This window comes from Anguilla anguilla, chromosome 1, assembly GCF_013347855.1.
Source record: "Anguilla anguilla isolate fAngAng1 chromosome 1, fAngAng1.pri, whole genome shotgun sequence".
Lineage (NCBI taxonomy): Eukaryota > Metazoa > Chordata > Actinopteri > Anguilliformes > Anguillidae > Anguilla > Anguilla anguilla.
This window is the reverse complement of record NC_049201.1, coordinates 59,374,281-59,400,261: the sequence shown is the minus strand read 5'-3', so window position 1 is coordinate 59,400,261 and position 25,981 is coordinate 59,374,281. Positions and strand designations below refer to the sequence as shown.

At 37.1% G+C, this 25,981-nt stretch overlaps 1 protein-coding gene across 2 annotated transcripts in view; it reads left to right on the top strand.

The window, feature by feature from the left end:
* LOC118235160 (CUB and sushi domain-containing protein 3-like) overlaps nucleotides 1-25,981 on the top strand; it is a 211,847-nt gene that overhangs the window by 1,765 nt on the left and 184,101 nt on the right. For both annotated transcript variants that reach the window (XM_035432226.1, XM_035432235.1), the window contains exons 2-3: nucleotides 16,803-16,915; nucleotides 22,202-22,279. In XM_035432226.1, the coding sequence (XP_035288117.1) occupies nucleotides 16,813-16,915; nucleotides 22,202-22,279 (181 nt within the window). In that variant the 5' untranslated portion in view covers nucleotides 16,803-16,812. The remainder of the gene's footprint in view (nucleotides 1-16,802; nucleotides 16,916-22,201; nucleotides 22,280-25,981) is intronic.

Here is a 25,981-nt window from a genome sequence, read left to right as displayed (position 1 = left end):
AGAAAAACACACGCCCATACCTCATATACATAGCTAAGTGCCTACCAGGGTCTTTACAATTTGATTAATAAACTGATGGCTGAAGGAAGGAAATCATTTTTGTATCGGTTAGTCTTTATCTTCGGCAGCCTACGAACCCAGAGAAACAGAGAACCCAGAAATAAGGCTATAAACGCACATATACAGTAACTGATATTGTGGTATAGGAATTCAGGAATTATGTAGGAAGAAGAGAATCTAAGCAGTCAAATACACATTGTTAAAATAATATGGACTATGAGTAAAAATGTACCATTTAACCATTGTGTATAGCAGTGTACAAACAATGGTATGACCAACATTAAAAATAATTTAGGTTAATATACCAATTTCACAACCCCACACTTACGGTTGCTTTTTAAATGAATAACATTACAATAACTTTGTTTCTGTAAAAAAATTAACTAGTGTAATATTGTAATAGCTAAACCGTGGTTAGTTTTTGTAATTGAAAAATGCATTGTAAGATGAATTAGAAAGACATCCACATCATTAACATGGTATGCTTCATCATTAATCTCATAAATAGAGAAGAATGGGAATGTCACTCTGCACATTAAAAAAGAAAGAAAAAAACAGAATGTTGATGCGGTTGATTTCTTTGATACTATATTATTTACTAATATAAGCATTTCCACCAAAATATTTCTGCTAGAATGTATCAATGTAATTTGAATTGAATAGTATGCATATTATTGAGAAGTGTTCTGTCATCCCATCAAGTCATAGGGCGATTGTTTTGAGCACGTTAGTGTTGTCATGCTGGCTATTTTTCCCCATAAGAGAAACGCATGAACCCGTTTCTCATTTCAACTTCCATTATTGGGAAATTACACGGTGTGTGATTGTCTAATTGAGTCACTGCATTTGAATTTGATAAGTATTATTGCTATTGTATGTAGATACTGCATGGAATAAGCTGAGCTCAATAAAAATATGTAAATGTTGCCATTTTAATGTGGCTCTATTGAGGCGTTAGAGTTTTGAATAAATGACAGGTCCTTAGCATATAAGTTAGCTAATGGGCTGTGAAGCTATAATGACTACTGTTTTGGAAAGTAAACAAATGCACACAATTTAAAAGATACTCTGTGCTACGGGTTCAAGTTTAATTGCTTTCCGGGGCAGATGCATTTATCAACATGCTGTCTTTTCCAAAATGTGGCATATAATAAAAATAAGCTTATAAACATTAACCCTTTTAAGAGCTAACAGTATTAATGCCTTTGTATTGCCAGCAGCTTTATTACCCGGCAATATTTTTGTTCACAACACCTGAGGGGGGGCTGAGGGGCTGGACTTAATTAGTGCTCGAATTGGAGGCCATCTGGAAAAGCCCAATGAGGAGTTAAGCAGCTTTCACATTATAATGGAAAGGCTCTTCACTTGCCATCCAGGGTAGAGCAATGTTGTTTATATGTGAGAACAAGAAAATGGAAATGAATGAACAAACAAATAAATAAATAAATAAATAACAGAGTGACATCAGCAGTAAGGAAGAGGAACTTTTGTGGGCATATTAATAACCGTGGGTCAATTCAGTTCACCTGACTGTTGCAGAAATTGCAAAACAAATCACACAAGCATAACCATCATATTAACTCATAGTCCATAGTTAAATTTAACAATCTACTACAATTTGTAATAAATTCGCTGTAATTATTTATCAAAAGGTTTCATTAAATAAGAAATACATGTTGTTGTTTTTTTTGTTAACTAGGTATGTTTGAGGACTATAACAGGATTTGTTTCCCACAGTTGAATATAGTTTATTATTTGCCTGTTCTCACTACCTACAGTACAACTAGCCAGCTTACTAATAGAACCTGACTAGATGCTAGTTAACTGCACAAATCAATGATTGTTAATTCAGTACAATTTACTGCTAAAGTCACAACAAGCCTGCTCCATTAAACCACTGACATTAGATCATTTAAAAATGATTTCTTTACATTAGCCGCGTTTCCACCAAAATTACCCGGAACTTTCAGTCCCAGGAACTACTTTACCAGGATCTAAAAGGTTCCTTCAGCCAATGGTTGTCTGCGTTTCCACCGGGGTCTAAAGTACCGCGAAGATTAGGCAAATTAGCCCACTGACGTTGTCGTCGGTCCATCTGTCATATGATTTCTTCTGTAACCCCATACTACCACCGAAGTAGCCTACATTATTTTCTAATAACCGGGACAGCCCGGAGGGGTTTATTCCACTTATATACAACGGGTTACCAACAATGACTATATATGGTTACTTTTGTATTTATTGATTTTCATATATCCTCTCAAACACATTCATTAAAAGCAGAAAACATGCACACGTTGTAAACAATTTGCTGTTTTATTACTTTCTCGTTGTCAATTCCATATAGGCTAATCGCAAAATGACAAATAGAACGAATAGAACGAAAACTCGGACTTGCGTGAAAATGTAAATTAGTAGTGGTACAGCCACCGTTTGCTTTCCTTCGAAGTTACTGCTAGCCGAGCAGCGAAGTGTGCCCTCCAGATGCGAACCATGCACCATAAATGAGTCCATAGTCTTCCTGGTCTTTTCGTGGAATTGAAAAATGGCAGTAAAATTACGGCAGTCTGAAAAAGCTAAAGCGAAGATTACTAGAATTAACCTGTTATTTTACCCGGATAAAAAGTGCGGAAGGTGATTTCCAGTTTGCTTGTACTGTATCACCAATGTTAATTATGCAGAACTACCGCATACCTCACATAACTGTATCAAACGTTTTGAGTCAATTACAACGGGCTAACAAAGAAAATCCGGAAGAAAATATTCAGCAACCGAATTAATCCGTTTGAATGTTTTGGTAGCCTACGTAATATGCTGTCCCAGCACGAATGCTTAGCATTTTATAAAACGAATACTAAAGCAAGAAAAGAACAGAAGAGCACACGTTATAATTCCAAGACGTTGACAGGTTATAACCAAAAGTAGGCTACTGCGCCGCATAACATACAAGTTTGATTTGAAGTTATTATGAAAATAAATTGGTTTGCCGCTGCATATTTTCAAACATGGCGGGTAATGGCGGAAAATAAATACAACACAAATGCTACGAGTACTCGACCAATCAGAAATGTTCAGCGCTGCAAGCTCCACCCAAAAGGTTCCTGTACTTTCGGAAAGTACTACCCCCCGAGCAGGAACTTTTTGGGGGGTAAAACAAAGCCCCCAGAACTAAATTTAGACCCTAGTTCCTGCGGTGGAAACGCACTGAGTTCCTCAAAAGGTTCCTAGTTCCGGGGTATAGTTCCTGCGGTGGAAACGCGGCTATAGTGTCTGTATTCCTTGAGACTCCTTTTGTAGAGCTCCAGGAGTTCAGTGACACGTAATATCAGTTTCTCCTCTGTTTTTCAAGGAACAATGCAGCAAATTGCACATTATAAATGTATTGGTTTTTGCCCAGGGAACAGCGGCTGGATGAGGTTAAAGGTCATATTATTTGAGCTTTGAGTGCAGAAATAGTGCATGCAGCCCACCACTGCCATGCAGGTAAGCACAATTGACCCTTCCATTGAAAAAACATCGGCACATTGTTTTCCATTATCATGTGAGAGCCCCAATAGTAAGCCAGTGCGGGAATAGCCAATGCCAGACTACAGCGATGGGCTTGCTTTGCTGTGGCACATATGTATGTTAAATATTACCCACCAGCCATCAACTTGGTGGATGGAATACACCTGCCATCCTAAGGTACAGATTCATCATGATCGATAATCTCACACCATTCACATGGTGTTACTTCTAGTTTCCTGTTATTTGTTTATTTATTTATATTTCTTTGCAAGAATTGGGCATGCAGTGTAGTGTAATGGTAAGGGAAATAGGATTGTAAATCTAAGGTTATAGGTTAAATATAAAGTTATATTATCCTGCATCGTTTCAGGAAAATACCCAGCTTTACAAATAGAATGTATGTAAAGAATGTGATCTGCGTAGATTGCTCTGGATAAGAGCTTCTGTAAAATGTATTACATTTATTTCTTTGATTGCTTGACAAGACGTTCTGGAACTAGAGAAAAAAAAAAAAGTTCACTCAAGTTATGTGCAGAAAGCATAGGCACAGGGCCATTCATGAAGCGTCAGCATGCTCCGTCTGTCCAACCTTGACTCACGCCCTAAAAATAATTTGCAGATTAATTTTAATTCAGTGTTTTTTGATTCAGGTATTTTTGAGAGTCATCCAAATGCAGTCAAAACAAAAACTGAATATTAAAAAGTTGCATATTAAAAGAGAGTACATCAAGTTCCTGAGCTCATCTGTGCCACCAGCTTATTCATTTTGACAAAATCACATTTTAATGTTGATGGGTCCCCCAGATGGTTCAGTAGTGATGAGTCATGTGGTCAGCACTGACCCCTGAGAAGGACAGGCATCAAGAATACTGTGCCTTTATGTCACAGGCTATTTGTCCACTTCAGTGGTTGAGCAAATTTAGCCAAGTGTGCGTTTTTTTTGTTTGTTTTTTTTTTAAATAATTGTGCTGAAAATATGTGCAATTGTGCAAATAAGATTTCACTCCATGTATATTCCTGTAACTTTCTACCATTTTCATTCCTGCTTTGTTGTTTTTTTTTTTCTCCATTCCTGACTGATTTTTGCAAAGCTACGGAATAACTACTTACTTTTTTAAATTTTTCCTGACTAGAACAAATTAGCAATATGTTCTTTGTCATTTGTTGATTGGAGGCTTACAGGTGCCATTAATGAGATCCATAAGGGGCTTAAATACACGCTGTATAGACCATGAGAGATGCACTCACTGCAATGTGAACATCGTTGCATATACCTTTATGCATAATCTTTACTATTAAAAATCACATAATTGCTGATTGCATAGCTGGCATGGTGAGGAGAAATAGCCTGCCAGGCTTCTTCATGAAGGCTTTGAAGCTTTTATCTGTGCCAGTTTATGGACTGAGCATTCTACCACGAGTGACACTAATTTTGAGAAGCACATCATTCAGTTGTTTACACCATTCTTTTGGAAACACCTGCTTGACTGACAGACTTTCATTTCTGTCCTTGATTATCTAACCCAAACATTGCTTTTTTTGACAGCATTCATTTGTGTTTATGCCGTTTACAGTTCCGTCAGTATTAGAAGGATGCTCTGTCTGTACCACTGTTCTTTTTCCTTATAAATGTATTTTCAATGAAAGGAATAGTTTTGACTTTTTGTGAAATTCCCTTTTTGGCTAACTAAGCTAGTGTTGCTTCCAACTGCAGCCAGACATAGAGGTTGCAGTTAGCATTCAGCCCATAAATATTGTCTAATATAATTTTGTGTTTGACGCACAGGGATGCAATCAGTATGAAGATTATTATCTAACTTTGCATAAGATAGCCAAAAGTCAGACTATTACTTTCTCCTGTATTGCACCCAGATAAATAATACATGTAAAACAGACCTTTAAATCAAAAAATATTTTCTAGTCTTGTGATGCTATATTTGTGATTCCTCAGAACTTCCTGTCTTGTGCCCTGGGACCTTGGATCTTGGTTTCTGCTTTGTCTGCTTTTTTTGTGACATTTTTCAAGCATAACCTTCAACTTCTCTCCTGTCCTTGGTTTGTGCCCACTTTTTCAATTCTCCAACTTCAGCCATGATAGTTGCTGTTAGGTCAGCAACACAACACTAAAGTACATCAGAGCTGATTGCACATTCCGTAACAGCTGGCAAGGAATCCACATGGGAAATTTAGGTGTTTTTTTTTTTTGTTTTTTTTTTTTGATGAAGCACTTTTTTAACACATCTTTTTAAATATGGACACCCTGCAGAGAAAACCTTCAAATGTTGGCATTCCTGTCTGATTTAAAAAGTCTTCAGTAAAAATATGAAAAAAAATCTCTTGTTTCTGTGGCTATAGGTACATCTACAAACTACCAATTAGAGGTTCCTCAATATGAGTTTTCCAAAGCCGATACTCATAATGATACTAAGTGAGTAGGATGGGCAATCAACTGATATGCCCATTACATGCATTTTTTTTTTTTTTTTTACCTTAGAAAACAAAGGTTGAAACTATGAGATGTGAATTGCATGACAATTTATTCTAAAATACTGATAATTTGCATCAAATATTGTACTTGAACGGCTCTGGATTCTGCCAAATGCCATCCCCAGGTCTAATGAGGTCTTCAGTTAGACAAATTGGTCTTGAATAAAATGTTATACGACTTCCCTGGCTGACAGTGACTTAGACTAAGTCTGCTGTTTCCCTGATCTGGAAAGGATCTATCACACTGAAATATGGTACCGAGCTCATGTAGTTTTCTTATCAATACACACAAAGATGCTTGACTACAGCCTCTTCTGAACCCATTTTTGTGCTTGTAAAAAATGCTGACTTTAAAATAGGCTGTAATGCACAGTATGACACTGCTCATTGCTTTTTTGGCCTGATGGGATTGTATTGCTATTGACAGGATGTAGGTGATTATAGCTGGAACTACTGCATTTATAGAGACTACTATCTTTGGGCTTCACCTGCCTGCCAGGACAGTGGATACCTTTGGTAAAATGAGGGGTTCAGCCCTTTCTCAGGCCTAAAAACAATATACAGCTTTTGAAAGAAAAAAACATTGAAACATTAAATTTTCAGTTTCACAGTCAATGGGAATGTGACTGTAAAATATTTTGATATTCTTTCATGAATTATTGACCACATTTGTTTTTTTTTAATAACAAATACATTTATTTGCAAAAAACTGGCCAAAATAAAAAAAACTGGCCAAAATACTAAAAACAGATAGTATAGTTATACATTGAATAATGCGAACTAAAAATCTATACCTATAAATAAATAATACAAATAAGAATGTCCTCACTTTGGAAGAGTTCAGAAATGAATATTTGGTGGAGTAACCCTGATTCTTCAAAGAATTATGGTGACCTATGGTGACCAGAGCTGGATTTTATGTTGTGGTATCAATTGGTGATGATTACACATTCCAAAGGTACTAGCTAAGGTTGCCTCAAGCTTAATTGCACATTGTGTGCTATCAGGTAAAATAAATGTGTTTACTAAGAGCAAGACCAATGCTTTCATCAAATGGAACATAAGTCTACATCTACAATGTTTTGACAAGTCATTTCTCTTACTTTAGACCCCATGATCTTTATAGTTTTTCTGTGCCTTATCTGACCCAAGATATCTCATTCATCATGTAACTTCCTGCTCATTTATGTATTCATTAAAATCATTCTGAAAAGTTGTAGTGGAAATGTACTTCTATTTGATCGCATTGCTTTTATATATTCCCACATGTTGTCTAGCCTCATTATTGTCTAACCTCATAAAGAGCAATGCCTATTAGGGGATACAAGTGCTGTTCTTTTCTCTTGGCAGTCTTACCCCTCATAATATATTTTCAGTCAGGTAACTCACATATTAAATATATCAATGAATATGCAATGTAATTATTTTGGTTTGGTACTTTAGGTACTTCCATGCATGCACCAACATGCACTAACCTATGAAACAGGGAGCACAATACATCTCTCTTACTTAATGGGAGAAATATGAAGAAAAAAAAAAAAAACCTAGTACATAAAAGCAGATCTAAACAGCAGGTGGAGGCCGGGGTGATGGAAGGTGAGAGCAATTTGGTGAACAGTAGCAAGCAAAGCATGCAAAGAGTAGCACTAGCAATGAGCAACACTGGAGAGGTCTGTCAGTAGAAAAAAGCTGCTGCATTAGTAATGTGTGCATGTGATTGGTTGAGTATGAGAACATGAATGATATGTGCCTGTGATTGGCCGAGTATGAGACCATGCAGTGATGTGTGTATGTGATTGACTGAGTATGAGAAAATGAAGTTGCTGAGGCCAACCAATGGTCAACTGTAGCAAGAGTTTCCTGACCGAACTGACTCTGCATATTCTCTGTGCAAAGCTTATTAAAATGCATCTTTGGCTGAGTTTCAAGCAGTAATTGTCCTCAATTTTGTTTTGCAAACAAAGGCAAGTGTTAAAGGTGTATTAAGTTCATTTTTGTGATTTCTAAACTCACAAAACCATGTTTGTGAAGAGAACCATTAACAATCTACTGTGGACCTTCCATTAGACACTGCGTCTGTAACAAACCTGGTCCCTTAACAGCCTGGAACAAAAACATAAAAATGCAAATAAATGCTGGTCCCCAATAATAGCCAGGGAATAATCCAGGAAGCAGTCTGTCAATATCTCATTGCAGTGCAGTTAAAATGTTGTAGCCAGCAAGCTGAGAGATGTTACCATTTGGCACCAGAGACAATTTGCTAATAAATTTAAACAAGATGCTATCACATAACATCTTATTTGGAAAACAAGAGTGGAGCAGCAGCTAGGGATGTTGGAATGGACCCCAAGCGAGTGTACGAATCGAAGGGGGGAAAAGAAAAAGTATAAATTTTCCACAGCTCAAACAACTGAAATGAAGATGCAGAAGTTCATTGCTACTTCACAGTGATATTACTGGTATATGTCGATAAATATGTTGCCTATAGGCTAACAATGTACTTTAAAAAAAACATTTTTTTAGTTCACCTTGTCGTTTATCATATTGTTAAACCAGTTTAAAATATCTGCATGTTAGTGAACCTATAAACCTATAGTGAACATTTAACATAAGCAGTTAAAAGTCCGGGTTGTAAATTGAAGCTTTATGGTAATTACAAGTGAGTGAAAGTTAAGGTGAAATGTCGATTACATTTAAGGCTCTGTTTCTGTCCTTCCTTTTTATTGTAGCTAGAATGTCATCCTCTGACATGTAGAGTATCTTCCTCAGATCTGAATATTTTCACTGCCTCTATTCACTGCACCCACCATTCAGAAGAAAATCCTTCTTTTGGTTGACCCATGCATTTTATAAATCTCATTGTGATGATGGAATGTATGCCTGATTTGGTTGCCAGATTGGCCTTTTTACTTCTTTGGCGAAGAGCTTGGTTATGTTGACTTTTCATTGGCAATGAACGAGAGCCAAAAGTTTTTGTTGTTTTTCCTGTCCATTCACCACATAGTGAGTGGCGATCCCCAGCCCTGCATCACACTATGTACAGGAAACTAAGTGACTCACCAGTTGCAAAGAGCATGCACGCCCTGTCAAGTGTGGCTGGAGAAGATAACTCGCCATAATGACAAAAATGGAAACTTTTCCAAAACAAAAGGCCCTAAGTTCAGGTTTTCACTTTAACTGTGTGTAGGAGCAACTCACCCCACACTGTATTCCTTTAATAATGCACCTTTATAATTTTACATGCATACGGTAGTTGAATAACATGAAAACATTAAGTTGGGATATTTTGGATTAAATGTGAATTGGCAACTTCCTTTTGTTGGGCTCTTTCATCACTAGATTTCCTTCCTCTCCTTCAGGCTTGCTGAAGTTCAATATTAGAATTGCGTGGAAGATGGTTGAATAGCCTGCTGATGAATTGGCAGTGTTGCTGCGACACAGCCCTCTGAAGCCTTTCCACCGTTGCTTCTTATTGTCGCCATCAATTCACTTGCGATTCAATTCATTCGAGTTATAGCTGAGACCTTGAAGCACTTTCAGAATGCAGGAAGGCAGGAAATGTATTATGATTTGATGAGTGACTAAAGGCTTTTTTGTATGCCTTCCATGCTTGCGTCATTTACATCTCAGCAAATGGTAACCAGCCTGAAAGGCCAACCAATACAACTGGGGTAAGAAATCGATTACCCCCTCTATCCTTTGAGATATTAGGTCCCTTAGCTGTCAATCAACTGACAATCAGGGTAGCAGTATGAAGTAGTTGTTTTGGCATTCAGGTTCAACCACTCTGCAGGTTTCAACCCTGAGAGGGCACACTGCTATTATATTACTTAACAATTAACTTAATCTTCATTACTTCAGGTAAAGCTGTTCAATCTAAGTTACACTTGGTAAGGGCATTTCATAAAGAAGTGTTAATAATTTTAAATATTTTCTGGTCAATATTTTTAAAGGTATACTATGTAGGTTTTTTTGTGGCCCTTCTAGACTCTGTGTCTCCTCCTCCATCCTCAACCCCACTCACATCTACATTGAGGACACACAGTCTAGCTTTCCAAGCAAAATGTCAAGCGAAGAGGTGAGGTGGTCAGAGATATTTAAAATCACATTTTTAGTAACATGAATGATTCCATGTAGATGGTAACAGTAATTAGGCAGCGCTATAACGATCTTTTACACAGAGTGCACCCCTTAATGTGTGAGAACATCGTATGGCACTCCGTATCGCAGCTGTTTTGTGTGTTTCCTTGTTCGGTATTTTGCTATTCTTGACATTTAGTTACAACTGGGATGTAAACACGGAATCGTGTGGAATAAGTAACATTAGCAGGCCATAGGTATGTAATTGTATGTAAAAGTTATCCATAACCTATTCAAATATTAGCCTCTTGATTTTCTCACATACACCATGATATGTATATGCTCATGGCTACGGATAACTGGTATTTTATGCAAATTGTAGCTACCTTATCTGACCTGTGTTCTGTAGTTGTTCCAACATCCTTCAGTATGCAGTTTTTGTGTGTCGCTTCGGATAAAGCCACTACTAAATAAAATGTAATGTAATATTACGTTGTTATATTCCTGAGGTATAGAGTTAGAAATAAATTCTTTAAATATTTCAATATTTCAAGTTATGCTGTGTTTTATAATCAGTGAACCCTGATGAGGATGAGAGTCTTTGTTTGCAACTTTGTTAGCTTTGTTAGTGAAGTTGGCAACACGTAGTTAGATCCAATTTTCATCCTACAGAAGAGAGCTATAAGAATTGTAAATCGAACGGATTATTACGAACCAACCAACGCACTATTTACTAACTTACACGCTTTAAAATTTTGTGATCTAGTTCATCTTAAAACTGCACAGATAATGTACAAAACACAAAATAATTTGCTTCCTAACTGTATTCAGAGGTTGTTTGAAATTAGAGAGAGCCAGTATGAAATTAGGGGAATAGGTATGTTTAAAAAATCAAGGGTAAGGACAAATATAAAGATTAGATGTATATCTGTCAAAGGGGTTAATTTGTGGAATAGTTGTGACAAGGAATTAAGAATGTGTAGTTCACTTTGCAAATTTAAAAAATGTTTAAAAATAATGTGGTAAACAAATATAAAACAGAGTTATGGTCATTATTGTGTATGAAACATTTGGAACTTTTGTTTTTGTTTCTGTTCCGTTTTGTTTTTGTATAGCCTAAACCTAGTAGTGAAAGGGTTGCCTATTAGAATATGTTATGTAAAAAGGGTAGGTATAATAAGCTAAAGCTTCAGCCTACACCTTTTCGGTCAATATTTTTTGTTTTCCTTTTAATTTAATTTAATTTAATTTAATGCCTTATTGTTATTTATTTATTTCTATGTGCATTCTTTTTGGAAAATTGTAATAATAAGGACTGAAATAAATTACTACTACTACTACTACTAGATAGCATTCATGCTGTATCAAATTCAGTTCCCCCGTTTGAAATAAATGCAGGTGAACTACCAGTGCCTAGGCAGTTGTAGCTGGATGTAGTGCGGAATAAATTCAGATTATAGCCAAATAGTTGCCAGTTCAGATCTCAGGTACTGCTCTTTTTATTTGCCCTTGTGCAAGGTGCTTAAATGTAAAGGTTTCAGGAAATTCACTGTACTATAAATGTTAGAATAAATGATGTGAGCTGCTTCTCATAATGAGGATGTCTCTTTAGCAAATTAACAATTCAGTACCATATGTACAAGAATGTTTTTGTGAGGAAAAATAAGTTAAAGCCGTGCTCACTTAGAAATGATCCCAGACAGCTGTCTTTGTGAACACTTCTTTGTGAAGAGGCTCTTCACTGTTTCCCATTCTACCTTCAAGGCCTTTATCTTTTGGGTGGAGATCAGAGAACACAACATACACTTAATTCTAATGTATTCATGTATTTATACTTTAGATGCTGCTGCAGAGACTTCAGGTTCAACCGAGGCCAGTGAAGTTACATATACTGGCTCTTGACTCTGGGAGGAGGAGGAGTGTGTGGGTGGTGTTTTATATCAATAAAACTCAATGATGATTAGCTGGAAAGATTCAGTGCCAGGATTGGAATTTGGCCAAGACACTAAAGGAATTGCTCAACCCTTTGTGACACATACCTTGACTGCTTTGCTGAATAACATGAGTCAATGGCCTTGTGACAATTGTGAGCAATATGTCCCAATAATCTAGCAGGGTAGATTTACTTGCTGCTATTTCTCTTTCTCTTGGTTAGTGTCACTGAAGTATCTCTGACAAGGTCTATATATTCAGTGAGCTCCATAATGTTTGGGGCAAAAACATATTTTTTCTTTATTTGGCTGTGTACTCCACAATTTTATATGTGTAATCAAACAATTCACGTGCGGTTAGTGCACAGTCTCAGCTTTTATTTAAGGGTATTTCTATACATTTTGATTTCACCATGTAGAGATTACAGCACTTTTAAAAAAAATAGGCATGATAATGTTTTAATGTTTTAATTCTGTACATGATATAGTACATAGGCCAAACCTTGCACTGACCAAAATCAACTGTTTAGAACATCATTATGAAGAAAGAGAGCATTGTTGAGATCAGAAATCACAAAGAGCCTGGTAAGCCAGGGAAGACCTTTATTGTTGATGACTCACTATAATGAAGAAAAAACCCCAAACAGATCAGAAACACTCTTCGGGAGGCAGGGGTGGATGTGTCAGGGGCACTGTCCACATAATACTTCAGAAACAGAAATACAGAGGCTACACTGCAAGATGCAGACAACTAGTTGGCTGCAAAAACAAGATAGCTAAGTTACAGCTTGCATCTAAAAGAGCCTGCAGAGTTCTGGAAAAATGTCTTGTGGACAGATGACACCAAGATTCACTTGAATCAGAGTGATGCTAAGAGCAAAGTGAGGATGCTAAAAGGAACTGACCAAGATTCAAAGCAGACCCCCTCTCAAAGCAGGGAGAGGTGGGGGTGTTATGGTTCGAGCATATATGGCTGCCACAGGTACAGGATCACTTGTCTTCATTGATGATCTAACTGCTGAATTCTGAAGTGTACAGAAGGATTTTATGTGCTCAGGTTAAACCAAATGCCTCCAAACTCATTGGATGGCTCTTCTTCCTACAGCAAGACTATGATCTCAAACATACTGCAATCAACAAAGGAGTTTTCCAAAACCAAAAACAGGAAAAATTCTTCACTGGTTGAGTCATTCACTTATTCTGAATCCAATTGAACTTGCATTTTATTCAGATGTAGCTGCCATGTAGCTGCATATATAGTCATAATTGTAATTAGTGTCCTGCCTTGTCCACATAGTATGTTATTGCTATGTTGGTTCTCATTTCACCACATAGGCACTCAACAGCGCTCCGCGGCGGCAACGTCACTGGTGACGTCATATTTCTACTAGCAGAACGGAAGTCAGACGCGAAAATGCACATTTTGGCTTAGCGCCTATTGTCATAATGGTTGTACTACCAACTTCTAACCTAAATGCTAATATAAATCCAGTGATTTTAACACCTGATGAGGTTCCAGGGGCACAATTTACTTCTGAGGTTGAGTTTCACAGTGTAGTGCACCTGAAACGATGGTTAAAGTGCCATGGAAAGATAGATGAGTTAATCAACGGGTTAGTTGCAACGGCGACTGGTGAGCTGAAAATTGGTGGGGCGCAAAACTTTCCTTTAAACTAATCATTGATCTCAAACTTTTCATTAATTGTCACTGATTAACAAGCATGCAAACAATCTGACTAATCAATTTGAAAGTGACACACTGCTTCTTTGCATTGTGTTAGGGAGATTAAATGATAAATGCGATTTAGAAAAATCAATTTTAATCACTAAACAGTGGTGGAAATTTCCCCTGATTTTCCTTGAGTATCAATAAAATGAATCCACAAAATAGGCTTCTCAATACTCTCATATATAGCCAGCTCTCCCCAAATAGGCAGTTTTAGCGAGTAGCCTAGGCCTTATAGCCTACATTTATTTTCATTTGCAGTACGAAATTGTGCACATTTTTAATCAACATTAGTTGCGGATACATGCACTTCTTTCTCCGCACTCGTATTCATGGCAAATATCTGCAATGCGTAGATTGTAAACAATCTTGAAGTGCAGGTTTTGTTTTTGCTGGTTATTCTGAAAGCAAACACGGTAAATAACAGACTGGTTTATCTTGTTTGTTAAGTGTAGACTACTTAGTGATTAAAACGGATTTTTAACAGATAAATTGAATTTGATTTAATACCCCTTACATGTATGAAGACACTGTGTGTTTTCCATTTGATTAGTCCGATCGTTGACAACCTTGATAATAAAGGAAAATGAATAAAAACAGGTTGAGATCAATGATTAGTTTAAAGGAAAGTTTTGCGCCCCACCAATTTTCAGCTCACCAGTTGCCGCTGATTGAGGGAGAGTGACTGACAACTTTCAATATTTCGGTTTTAGTGCTAAACAGCATCAATGACTTTCGGTGTTGTTTCACATAATTATTCCAGGTGGGCATTAGTCAAATAAACATCTCACGCTTTCATAAATCAGTCAAATTAAATCAGCTCTTCTTGCCGTTCCCATAGTGGTTAGGCTATATATTTCAGATTGTGCCTGTTCGATTTAATATCTTGCAGGGATGGGATCAGGGTGATCATCGGTCCACTGCCTCCAACAAAATGTTTTGTGCAAATGAACGTGCTTTTATTCACCTTTTCCACACTCAGTTGCACTTTTGGATGGCTGCAAGCCACTTCTCCAGTTGCGTCTTGGGTTTAGGGAAGTTTATAAATCCTACACCAACCCTAAATGGTCGGTCTGTGTACTGACTGTCGCTATTGCATGTCACATAACAGTAATGTTTAATATAAACATGATTTCTTATAAAATTTCTTACTGAGAGCTTGTAACGTTACCGATTCTGGCGCCTTCTCCATAGACGTGTGTACTAATGCGACTGCTTTGTTGTCTGACTTCCGGTTATTGAGTGTCACTGGAATTACGTTGAAGTGCTAAAAATAGCTTCGCCGCGGAGTAGATGGCTGGCTTACAATCAAGAAAACATACTGTGAGAATATTTTGCCCCAAGATCAAATACAATTTTAATACTAAGTTATGTGAGTGTGACAGCAAGCCTAGCATAGAACTGACTTGCTCTTTCAAATGTGGGATTCCCAGCTGGCTAGCTAGCTATTTGGTAAGCTAGCTAGCAATGTAGAAATGGACGCTTAGATATCATTTTAGCAAGCTAGTCACAAGGTCCAGTAAAAGTTCTTTCTGGTTGTATGTTCATGCTAGGTCTATCTTGATTATTGAGTTTCTGTTATTGTTAGTCAAATGTAGGGTTTGGTTGGTACCAACAGGTACTGTGCATTCGTAGCATTAGCATACTAACTAATCACATTGTGTAAAGGTCGACTAACTCTTTCATATATTTGTAATTCATCGTACAAGAAAAATTAATCAAAGCCTATGTCTTTCTTTGAGATAGAATGTATATGACTTGAATGTACTATATGGGTATGCATGTCGCTCTAGATGTAATTATTTTATGGTTCATACATTATTTTTCATTATCATTATCAGTCACTCATAACACAGATGGTAAAAATAGAAACATTTTCAACGTATAAAAATACCAAGTTACTAATGCATACAAAGCACTGTCTATACAGTAAGTCATAAATTAAAACATGCAATATCTAGGCCTGCCTTTAAAAGTATTAATATCAAAATGAGGCCAAGTTAAAACAAACACTAGTGGCTATTTTAGCTCACATAAATTAAACAAGCTCTATTCCAAAGCAATGCTATCCAATGTTTCCTGAATTATTTCACGTAACTTGGCCCACTTTTTCATATTACCATCTGAAGAGAATGTGGTCATTCAAAGTGTTAAACAGCTGATGAAACATTACACTCCAGAAAGGATAAGTTTATACTTTGTTGTCAAGTTTTTGTATATTAGCAAATGACAATAAGAATTGCCTATAAAATAGATACTGTGGTTACATAGATAAATAGATAGATAGAATACTATATCATCCCCATGGGAAAATTTATCTAGCAGCATTCACATTCACAAACAAACATTTATACCAATTTGCATTGTCCATTTACATGGGGGATGTAAATATGTAGTTATACAGCATACTATATGTCCTGTTATCAAACCTAAGAGAAGAACTTTGTATCTGTTTATTGTGTGCATTTTGTGGTGATTGGATAATCACTAATGAGGATGGGTATACATAACCCATAGAATACTTTTTTTGCAGAACTGGGGAAAGAGTGGTGATGTTATTTTGTCAATAGTAGTATGACCTTATTAACTGATAAAAGTTATTTTGATTAAGTTTACATGTTTAGTGTTTAATTTTCTTTATTATTGTTCCTTTTATTTTATTCTATTTTTCAACACCACGGCACTGTAAATAACAGCTAATTTATTTTCCTGATCTCAACTCTGAACATTGCTCTTTATACCTTATCCAGTTACACCCCTGCACACTGTGCTGGCAGTGCCACAGACCTGGAATCAATCAATATTTGTCCTGTGATTCACAATTGAAAGAAAATGCTTTTTTTTTCTTTGCTTTTTGTGAGCCATAGCTTTTTTTCTTTCTTTTTTAGGTTTTCAGCATCGTTCCTCCGTAAACAATTGCAGTCAATGTCAAATCATTATGGCACAGCAGATTTAGCAGACTTTTAACATGGTGTATTTCTCTTTCAATATATCTCCCTCTTCAATTGCAGGTTGTCTGGGATGAATATACCTCCGCCTGTTGTCAGCAACAAGAACTGGCTAAGGTTACACTTTGTAACTGACAGCAATCATCGGTTTAGAGGCTTCAGCGCACAATATCAAGGTACCCGTGTTCAAATTATATGACATGCGCAAAATACATGAAAATAACATTTACTGTGGGAAAGGTCATTTAAATATCAATAGAATCATTTTTGTGCATTAAAGGAGAGCTCTCTGCCAGATTGCTAATGAAGTAGAAATGATGTAGAAGACTTTCACTGAAACAAATCCGTTGAAAGGTTGTCAGTGTTTGCTTGCTTCTTCTTTCCCGGGTGCTGTCTGCAGGAAAGTGTATTAAGTCATTGGTTGGATATCTTTACTGTATAATCTTAAAGGTCAATCTAGTACGGTGTCATAAAGCTCGTTAAGAATGAGTATGGTTCATATCTATATCAAAAAGTTCTCTACCCATCAAACCTGCGCTGGAGTAATTTATCAGGCATATTAATCTCCCTGCCTTAATGCTGACTTTCACCATAAAAAAAATCACAGTGAACTATACGAAGGACAATTTCTTTAATCAGATTTTATGTAAAGTAATATGTGGTTATGTTATCAATTAAAAACTGTGAATAAATGTTATATTTTCCATCACACGGCCCATTCAAAAATTGGGTAACATTTTCAAACCTCAATGAATCAAAATGTTTGTCATAAGCTTTAAAGATTAGGTGCTGTAGTTCTCAAATCACCATGTATTATTATATATCGATCAAAAGATTAACGGCGTGATAATGTGGCAAACAGATATTATACTTTTTTTTATAACTGAGAGGTACAGTAAAAGGTATAAAGGGGAAATCAGTTTTGCTGGACAATGGAGTTTACATTTTGTAGCATTCCAGGCTCAGCGGATATCATTTTTCCATGTTTATTCATTTAATATTTGAGACCCTAGTTGTGTTGCTTACCTGTACATTTAAAGAGGCAATCCATCAAAATTTCAAATGAACTTACTTTTCTGCTTATAATTGTGAATACATTATATAGCAATATTTTTTAAAAACATAAAGAAATAAAAAAATACAATTAAAGTAATCTGTTCATATGTACAGCCTCTGGAAACGTCACTGTGCAAGCTGCTTTGGAAGTATTTTAGGCCATCAACCCCCAATGGCCCTATACCTGCCATTGTAAATCTGGCAATTCATCAGAAACCCAAGAAGGTGAATTATCCCTTCAAGACAAGGTGTGGCATGAAGTTGATTACCCTATAGACAGTGGGCAAAATTATGAGCCTAGATGGGATGAATGCCATTTTCTTGTACTGAACTCTAACTTTTTTAGTTTATAGGCGACTGGTGGTGGGGAACAGTTTGCCTGATCCCATCCAGCATGCATACGCTGAAGTTGCATCAGCTTTTATAGTTTTTGCATGCAAGCAGGTGTGCCTTTGCCCATTTGCTACCTAGATATTATTTTCCACATTATGTTAACCAATACTAATGCTTTCTGGAAATGAGATCTCTTCCAAAATTATATTTTTCCATTGGCTAACACTATTGGATTTAAAGTAATTTTGATTAATGTGCAATGTTCCTGTAATGAAATGAAGAAAAAAAACTAAACTAAACTAAATAAAATAATAAATAAATTCACAATATTTGTTTAGCTCCTGCCAGAGCAATCCTAACTCTGACTGACTCATGTTTGTCTGACTATGATACCAATGGTGAATATGTCCTTATGATACTGACACAAACCCTGAATGAGGCTGGGTGGGCTGGCTGAACTTCGGCTGACACTAGCCAAACTGAGCCTGACGACTCTGAATGAGGCTGGTTCGGCTAATGATGATACGGCTTCGGCAAACGTCTGAAGGTGTTCTAAAATGGGCACTGCAAGGGTGGGTTTAATACAGTCAGGGTTTCACAGGATGACACTGCCTTAGTCTCTCCTGATGACACATGCACTTCAGCTGCAGTACTCCTTGTGCAGCTGCAGGTGGCGCTGTAGAGAGGTACAATTGGTGATTCATAATCTGGTAGAAAAACATTGAGAAATTATTGAGAAGCAGGCATTTGTTCTTCAAAGTTCCAAAGCTGTATTTCTGTTAGCACAGAGCACTGTGACATAGATACTTTGAAGAGCGTTTTAATTTGAAACATCGCATCAGAGTAGTAACTATTTTAATATAAAAGAATAATATTTCAAATTACGCATTTTTTTGGTGAGCTCTCTTTCATTATTTATTTTTCATTCGAAGCATAAGACAGCTGATGACAAAAACAGACCATTTTTAGCCCATCTAAGCTCATTATTTTTCATTTTGTCTAGAATGTATCTGGCGCCATGTCAAACCCTGATTTGTCGTGTCAGACACTCCAGGGGAATGTGCTTCTATTTACCAGCTATTTCATGTATTTTCAAGTCATTAATACTAAAATGTTTTCTCACATATGAAATACTGTAACTTTTCATTTTAAATTTTGATATTGTTCAGCTCTTTCAAACCCATCGCTGCTGTGTTGTTTTTGAAGTCACAGTGAAGCACATTTACCACTGACACCATTTTACCTTTTCTGTTCTTTTTTGTGAACCAAGCTGTAATGCCTGGAAGGTTTAAATGAAATAGTGACGTTGTTTGTCCACTGTTATAAGTTGAAAGCGTGAGCCCTCCAGCTGTAACTAAAGGTTTGAGTACATTTTGATGTGAGAATATTTTCTTGGTATCCAAAGTTCATACTGAGCTACAAATTGTGAACTAAACACAATTTCCCAGCAGGTGCTGATAAAGAAATTAATTGTGATCTCACATATGTTGCAATAGTGCTTAAGGGTCCATATGTTATTTCCATTAACATTTAACATGTTACAATGTTACAAGTCACAATGCTATTGCACAATTTATGCCTCCATATTAATTACTTTATATCACAGAGCTTTATAAGGGCAGGTAATTCTCAATTCTCGACAAAACAAACACAATATTAGGTGGCTTCATTAGTATACAAAAGGAGTCATAAGCAGATGTTTTTTTGGCAAAGCCTTTGTTGGGGTAAAATTGTAAATGATACATAAATAAATGATTTTGATAATTAAACTAGTATCAGTATATGCGATTCTCCTGACTTTTAACATATCACACTTTTCAAAAAACACTAAACAGAGAGAAAAATATGGTTTCTGTCCTCTGGAGTACATGCAGAAACAATCCATTACATATTCAGAAAATCAATAGACTTCTGCAGATAAATAACCCAAATTCTGCAGGAGGGAGTCCAGAAGCATATTTCCCTTGTGTCAGTAGAATATAATAAGCAAATATTGCTTACCTTGGCAATTTAGTTTACAAAATATTACTGTTTAGGAAAACTTGCAAAGTCCAGACCAACATGCTCCGGACTCTGGTGGACTCTTCAGTCCTCAGTAATCTGAGAGAGGCCAAATGAACAGAGAAATTGCCCTAGTCAGTCAAAACTTGGTTCACATAGGAATGCTAGGCCTGGCAATGACCTGGATTAAATCAGATTGATCCTTAACTTTTCTGCTCAAGTGCTATGTTTTCCCTTTTTTTACCCCCCTTAGAAACAGTTTAAGTTAATTTTTGTGATTATTGTGAAACTGTTTTTGATCATTGTGAACATAGTTTTCTTGCCGTCCTGACATTTTGTCCGATACTATGAATGTTCGCAGTGAACATTCTGCCTACTGAATCCCTTATTAACATTTTGGTCATTTATTATTTATTAATGTGAGTCATTTCATTTTTAATTTTTTTTTTTTTTTTTTTTTGTATTTCAGAACTAAATAAAAAATTCACTTTCTCATATTAAGTGGAACTGGGAAATAATCGAATGCAGTCTTTTCTTGCATAATATGTGATATATTATTACAGTCTATTTAACTCCCAGATGGTTTTAGCAGAGGTGTGGGGAGTGGGTGGCGAGTGCAGTGTATGGGGGACAGATAACTTCAAGATAGTTTGGGGAAATATAGGAATAGCCTGAGGCTGCAGCTAAAAGAAATGTGAGGGCTTGAAGACTTTAAATATAGGTGCTGGGATGGGACAGCGATAGAGAGAGAAGGAGAGTGACAGGCAAAAATCTAATGTTTTGATGGTTTGCTTGATGCTATTGGCTGTGAAAAAGAGGATGCTTATACTTAATGATCACAAAATGGAGGAATGGTGTTTGTGTATCATGCTATGCTCTGCAGCTGCATGAATGCACCAAAGAGGAGGTGCAGCTGATTGTTTTAGCCTTATGCCATTCAACAGCTATCTCAAACAAGTCTGGAGGCTTACCTGCTGTGGAGCCAGGCGTCTTAATGAACAGGTTGATTTCATTAGCATCTTCCCTGCGTGACATTATTTTCACAGCGCACAGATGCACAGCACACCGCTCCCTGCACATTGATGCAAACTACTAATATTAAAGGACTCAAAGTGGGTTAATTCAATATACTGTCTTGCCAATAAATACTTGAATTTCTTTTTTAAGGCTAGGTTGAGGGCCCTTTTTTGTTAATGTTGGTGATCATGTTTCTGAAGGAAGATACTATGGTAACATTTGTACTTGTTATTCAGAGTTAAAGACAAATGCTGATTGCACACAGGGTTTCTCAGGAAAAACATTATTGACCAGACTTGGTTGTGCATGGTGTCAATAAATTATCTGTATCCTTATATCAGATAGTGATCTCTTTGATGTCTTATAATATAACAAAGTATTTATGAAATGATGACAGCAGAAATGAACTGAGCTGTTTTCTAGCTTGATATTTCACAATTGTTTATTTTTATAGACATTTTTTTATGGGACAACACACACCAGCAGGGATTCTTTTTTTCCAACAGTTGATACTATTATTATGGTTGTCAGTCATTTGGCAGTCCTTCTGTATCACAGCTGAGACTGTTTTTTTTCTTTCTGTGCCATGGCACAGAAATGGCGACCTGTGTGTTTTTCATCTCGGTGCGTCACTCAAAATGGAGCTGAATGTGTCGCCACTGTCACCCTGGAGAGCCACAGTGCAGCAAGATGAGTTTCTCAGCACTGGTTCAGACTAATACACTTTGCATCTGGTGGACTTAGACCAAGTCTTTATATATTTAATTTGCTTTAATTTTGGCAGTACCACGGCATCCTCAGACACTAAGGTGTTTATGCTTCTTAATTTTGATAATGACGCTGATGGTGATGATGACGATGATAATGATCATTGTCAGTTTGGAAGTGATGACTGTGATAATCCTGATTGTTCTTACAGTTGTTCATATTTATTTAGTTTTTTCATCAACATTGGCTTTTAGATATAGTGGACATACTGAAATTAAAATTTACACCACCTAATTTCAGAATTCTGTTTCATGTGTTTTTTGTTTTTGTTTTTTTTTTTAATCCAGTGAAAAAGTCTGTAGATTTTAAATCCAGAGGAGTGAAGTTATTTCCAGGCAAAGACAACAACAACAAATTCCCCATCTGTGAGTATGCCCTCTGTCACTATTTCTGAAAGATGTGTCATCTGATGCACCATTTCTCTCATTTGCATGGTTCACTGATATTTATGATGAGTTCTGACATTTTGTTTGGACATCATTGTCTGGAAGTGTTGTTTGCATAATCATGCCTTGCTTTCCAAATGCTACAATAAAATACTCAGCATGATTCAGTTTTCACCGAGTTTATATGAGTCAGATAGGGATCAAGTGCCCTATTATCAGATGTTTAAAAGGTAGAAACTCCTTTCAATTGTAAACAGTCGTATACGACTGGGTGTTAGTTAATGAGGAAGTTAAATGAGGTGGTGCATGCAGCTAAAACAGTCATTCTCAAGGCAGTGACATGTCATGTCGGGTGTTAAATCCCAGCAGTACCAGTGTCAGTTGTGGCTAAAGATCCTGCATGTTGTTGTGTCATTGGCCATAGTGTCAATCAGTTAGGAAAGGTTAAGTTCAGTTTGGTATGAGTCAAAGATTCTAGAACATTTTCCCATAAATTAAGCATTCACAGCAATTCTCAAAATGTTCATGCACAGAATGTTTGTGCATGTGTCTGAAAATGCTAGCCTACCTGTTTAAAAAATCCCCGGAAACGTTGTTGGGCACAAGGGGTCATTACTTTGCTACTCAAAATACTAAGCTAATTCAAATTCTTATTTGATGCTACATAAGATGCCTTTCTATTTGATGCTATTCTTTCAACTATCTACAAAAGCCATAACAAGATTTTATAATTTGTTGCAGTAGTGTGTCTTGGTAGTTTAGTTATTTTTTTTACTAAAACTACATAATATTAATTTGGGTTGAACTCGCATTGATGTTGCTTACATTACTCCCCTTGCAAAAAGATTTTGTCTGTTGTTTGTCCTCTTTGCAAGAGACATTCTATATGTGGCAGGTGACATCTCACTTTTCCGGGTAGACAAACCGGAAGGGGCCTTAACATTCCTCCAGTATCTTTGCTCTGCTTAGTTCTTTAGGGAAATTGGCTGAGCTCAGAAGGAAAAAAAAAGCTTTCCGTGTTCCTTGCTGCTTCACCTGCATGAGGAAACAACCCTATTTGTCCTTTTATTTGTTCCAAAGAAAAGTAATTTGTGGATGTGGACTATTTAGGAGAGATGAAGGAAAGGGGTTTGCAGTGAAAAAGGCAGCCCTTTCATCCAATAGTTGTTCGCTGCAGGCACGCTGCCCCACGACAAGCACCATCCATGTCTTAAGCTATATATATATATATATATATATATATATATATACATATATATAAATCTTAAAAGGCAAATACTTGCTTTAAAAAGAAAATACATTACATGACCAAAAGTGTGTGGACACCCAAACATCACACCCGTATGTGCTTGTTGAACATCTCATTCTAAAACCATGGGCATTGATATGGAGCTGGATCCCCCTTTGCTGCTATAACAGCCTCCAGTCTTCTGGGAAGGCTTTCCACTAGATTTTGGAACATGGCTGCGGGGATTTGCTTCCATTCAGCCACAAGAGCATTAGTGAGGGTGGGCACTGATATTGGACGATAAGGCCTGGATTGCAGTCGGAAACATGAAAGGGCCTTCCCCAAACTGTTGCCACTGTATGCTGTAGCATTAAGATTTCCCTTCACTGGAACTACAGGTCCCAGTCCAAACCATGAAAAACAGCCCCAGATCTTTATTCCTCCCCCACCAAACTTTACAGTTGGCACTATACATTCAGGCAGGTAGGGTTTCCCTGGCATTCACCAAACCCAGATTCGTCCGTCAGACTGCCAGATAGTTAAGCGTGACTAATCATTCCAGAGAACGTGTTCCCACTGTTCCAGAGTCCAATGTTGGGGTGGTGTGCTTCACACTATTCCAGCTGATGCTTGGCATTCTGCATAGTGATCTTAGGCTTGTGTGTGGCTGCTTAGCCATGGAAATGAAGCTCCCAAAGTACAGTTCTTGTGCTGATGTTGCTTCCAGAGGCAGTCTGGAACTTGGTATTGAGTGATGCAACTGAGGACAGATGATTTTTACACACTTCAGCACTCGGCGGTCTTGTTCTGTGAGCTTGTGTGTCTTACTGCTTCGTGGCTGAGCTGTTGTTGCTCTTAGGTATTTCCACTTCACAATAGCAGGACTTACAGTTGACCAGGGCAGCTCTAGCAGGGCAGATATTTGACTAACTGACTTGGAAAGGTGGCATCCTATGACAGTGCAACGTGGAAAGTCACTGAGCTCACCCATTCTACTGTCAATGTTTGTCTATGGAGATTGAATGGATGCATGCTTGATTTAATCCACGTGTTAGCAATAAGTGTGGCTGAAGTTGCCAAAACTCTAATTAGTATCCACATACCTTTGGCCATGTAGTGCATTTCAAGCTTGTGTCAGGTCATATTGTGTATTCAAAATCTGCTAAATATTACAGTACAATGATACTGGCAGCAGAGAAATCCATGGTATTGCCCACAACACATTTCTTTAGCAATGAAGAGACCAGGGGTGTCAAACTCAAATTCCTTTCAGATCAGCTGCCATTTAACACCTTTAGAACAAGGTGTGTACAGTAGATTATTTAGCCAATCAACAACATTAACTAATCACTGGTGCTGAAATGCATTAAAATATGCAGACAATGCAGCCCTCTAGGACTGGATTCTGATACTGTGGAATAGACTGAAGGAGTGAATAGCCCTTGAAGGTCGTGTGTACCTTACAGCTCAGGTATACACAGCTTTTACACACCCAACAGTTTTCGCACATGGGATTAAAGGCTTAATTGGGAGTGTAAAATCCTAGAAATACCCTGTGTATGCAGGACTCCTCACAAAGTTTAGGTTAATTTCTGCCCGACTCCTGCATATTGTACAGTATGTACATACACGGGGTGTGTTAAGGTTCAAATTTTCCAAGAAACAGTGCTTGGTGTGCGGTGGTACTGTGTGCTCACACAAGAGCAGTCACCTTGGTTAATCAGACACCTGCAGTCTGCAATGACTGTGCGGCTCAGCTGGTGGAGTGCAGAGTGAAAAGGAGCAGGGGCTGACTGCACAAGAGACAGAAGATGCCACAGCAGTGCACAGGCTTAGAGGAAAAAAATATTTTAAAAGTTTATTATTTTTTTTTTTTTAAAGTGGTTTTCTCTTGGTAATAGCATTGTTTACATTTGGTTATACCTGTATCTAATTTCTATTGGCTTATAAACGTACTCTGCAGATTGAATTGCAAACTGCTATTTCACACTAACGACATTGTGAATGACACTGCTAACACTGACACTGTCATTCACACATCCAATAAAAAACATTGTGATGGAAAGTACAATACTGATGCACATTAACTGAAACTTTCGCAGACCGGGGGTTCACTAGCCGGTCTGCGGGGTTCAAATTTATCACAAAATAATGGTACTTTTTTCCAATCAATTACTCAGACCAGACATTATATTTTCCAATTAAGACCACAAACCAGACCTGTACAAATAATTTGAAAACAGGACGTTCTGTTTGAAAAGCTGGTGTTTATTTTTAGTAGCACTTTGTTTTATTTCGTACATGCAGTTAGGTTTCTGAGTTACGTTTATAATAGCTTTGACTGTCTCACATTTTTGCTGTCTGTCACATATTGAATTAGGGGCTTTTCATCCATAGGCTATCCAGCTCTCCCTTTAATATGCATGTAGCCTAGATACAGTTTTTTTTAGCTC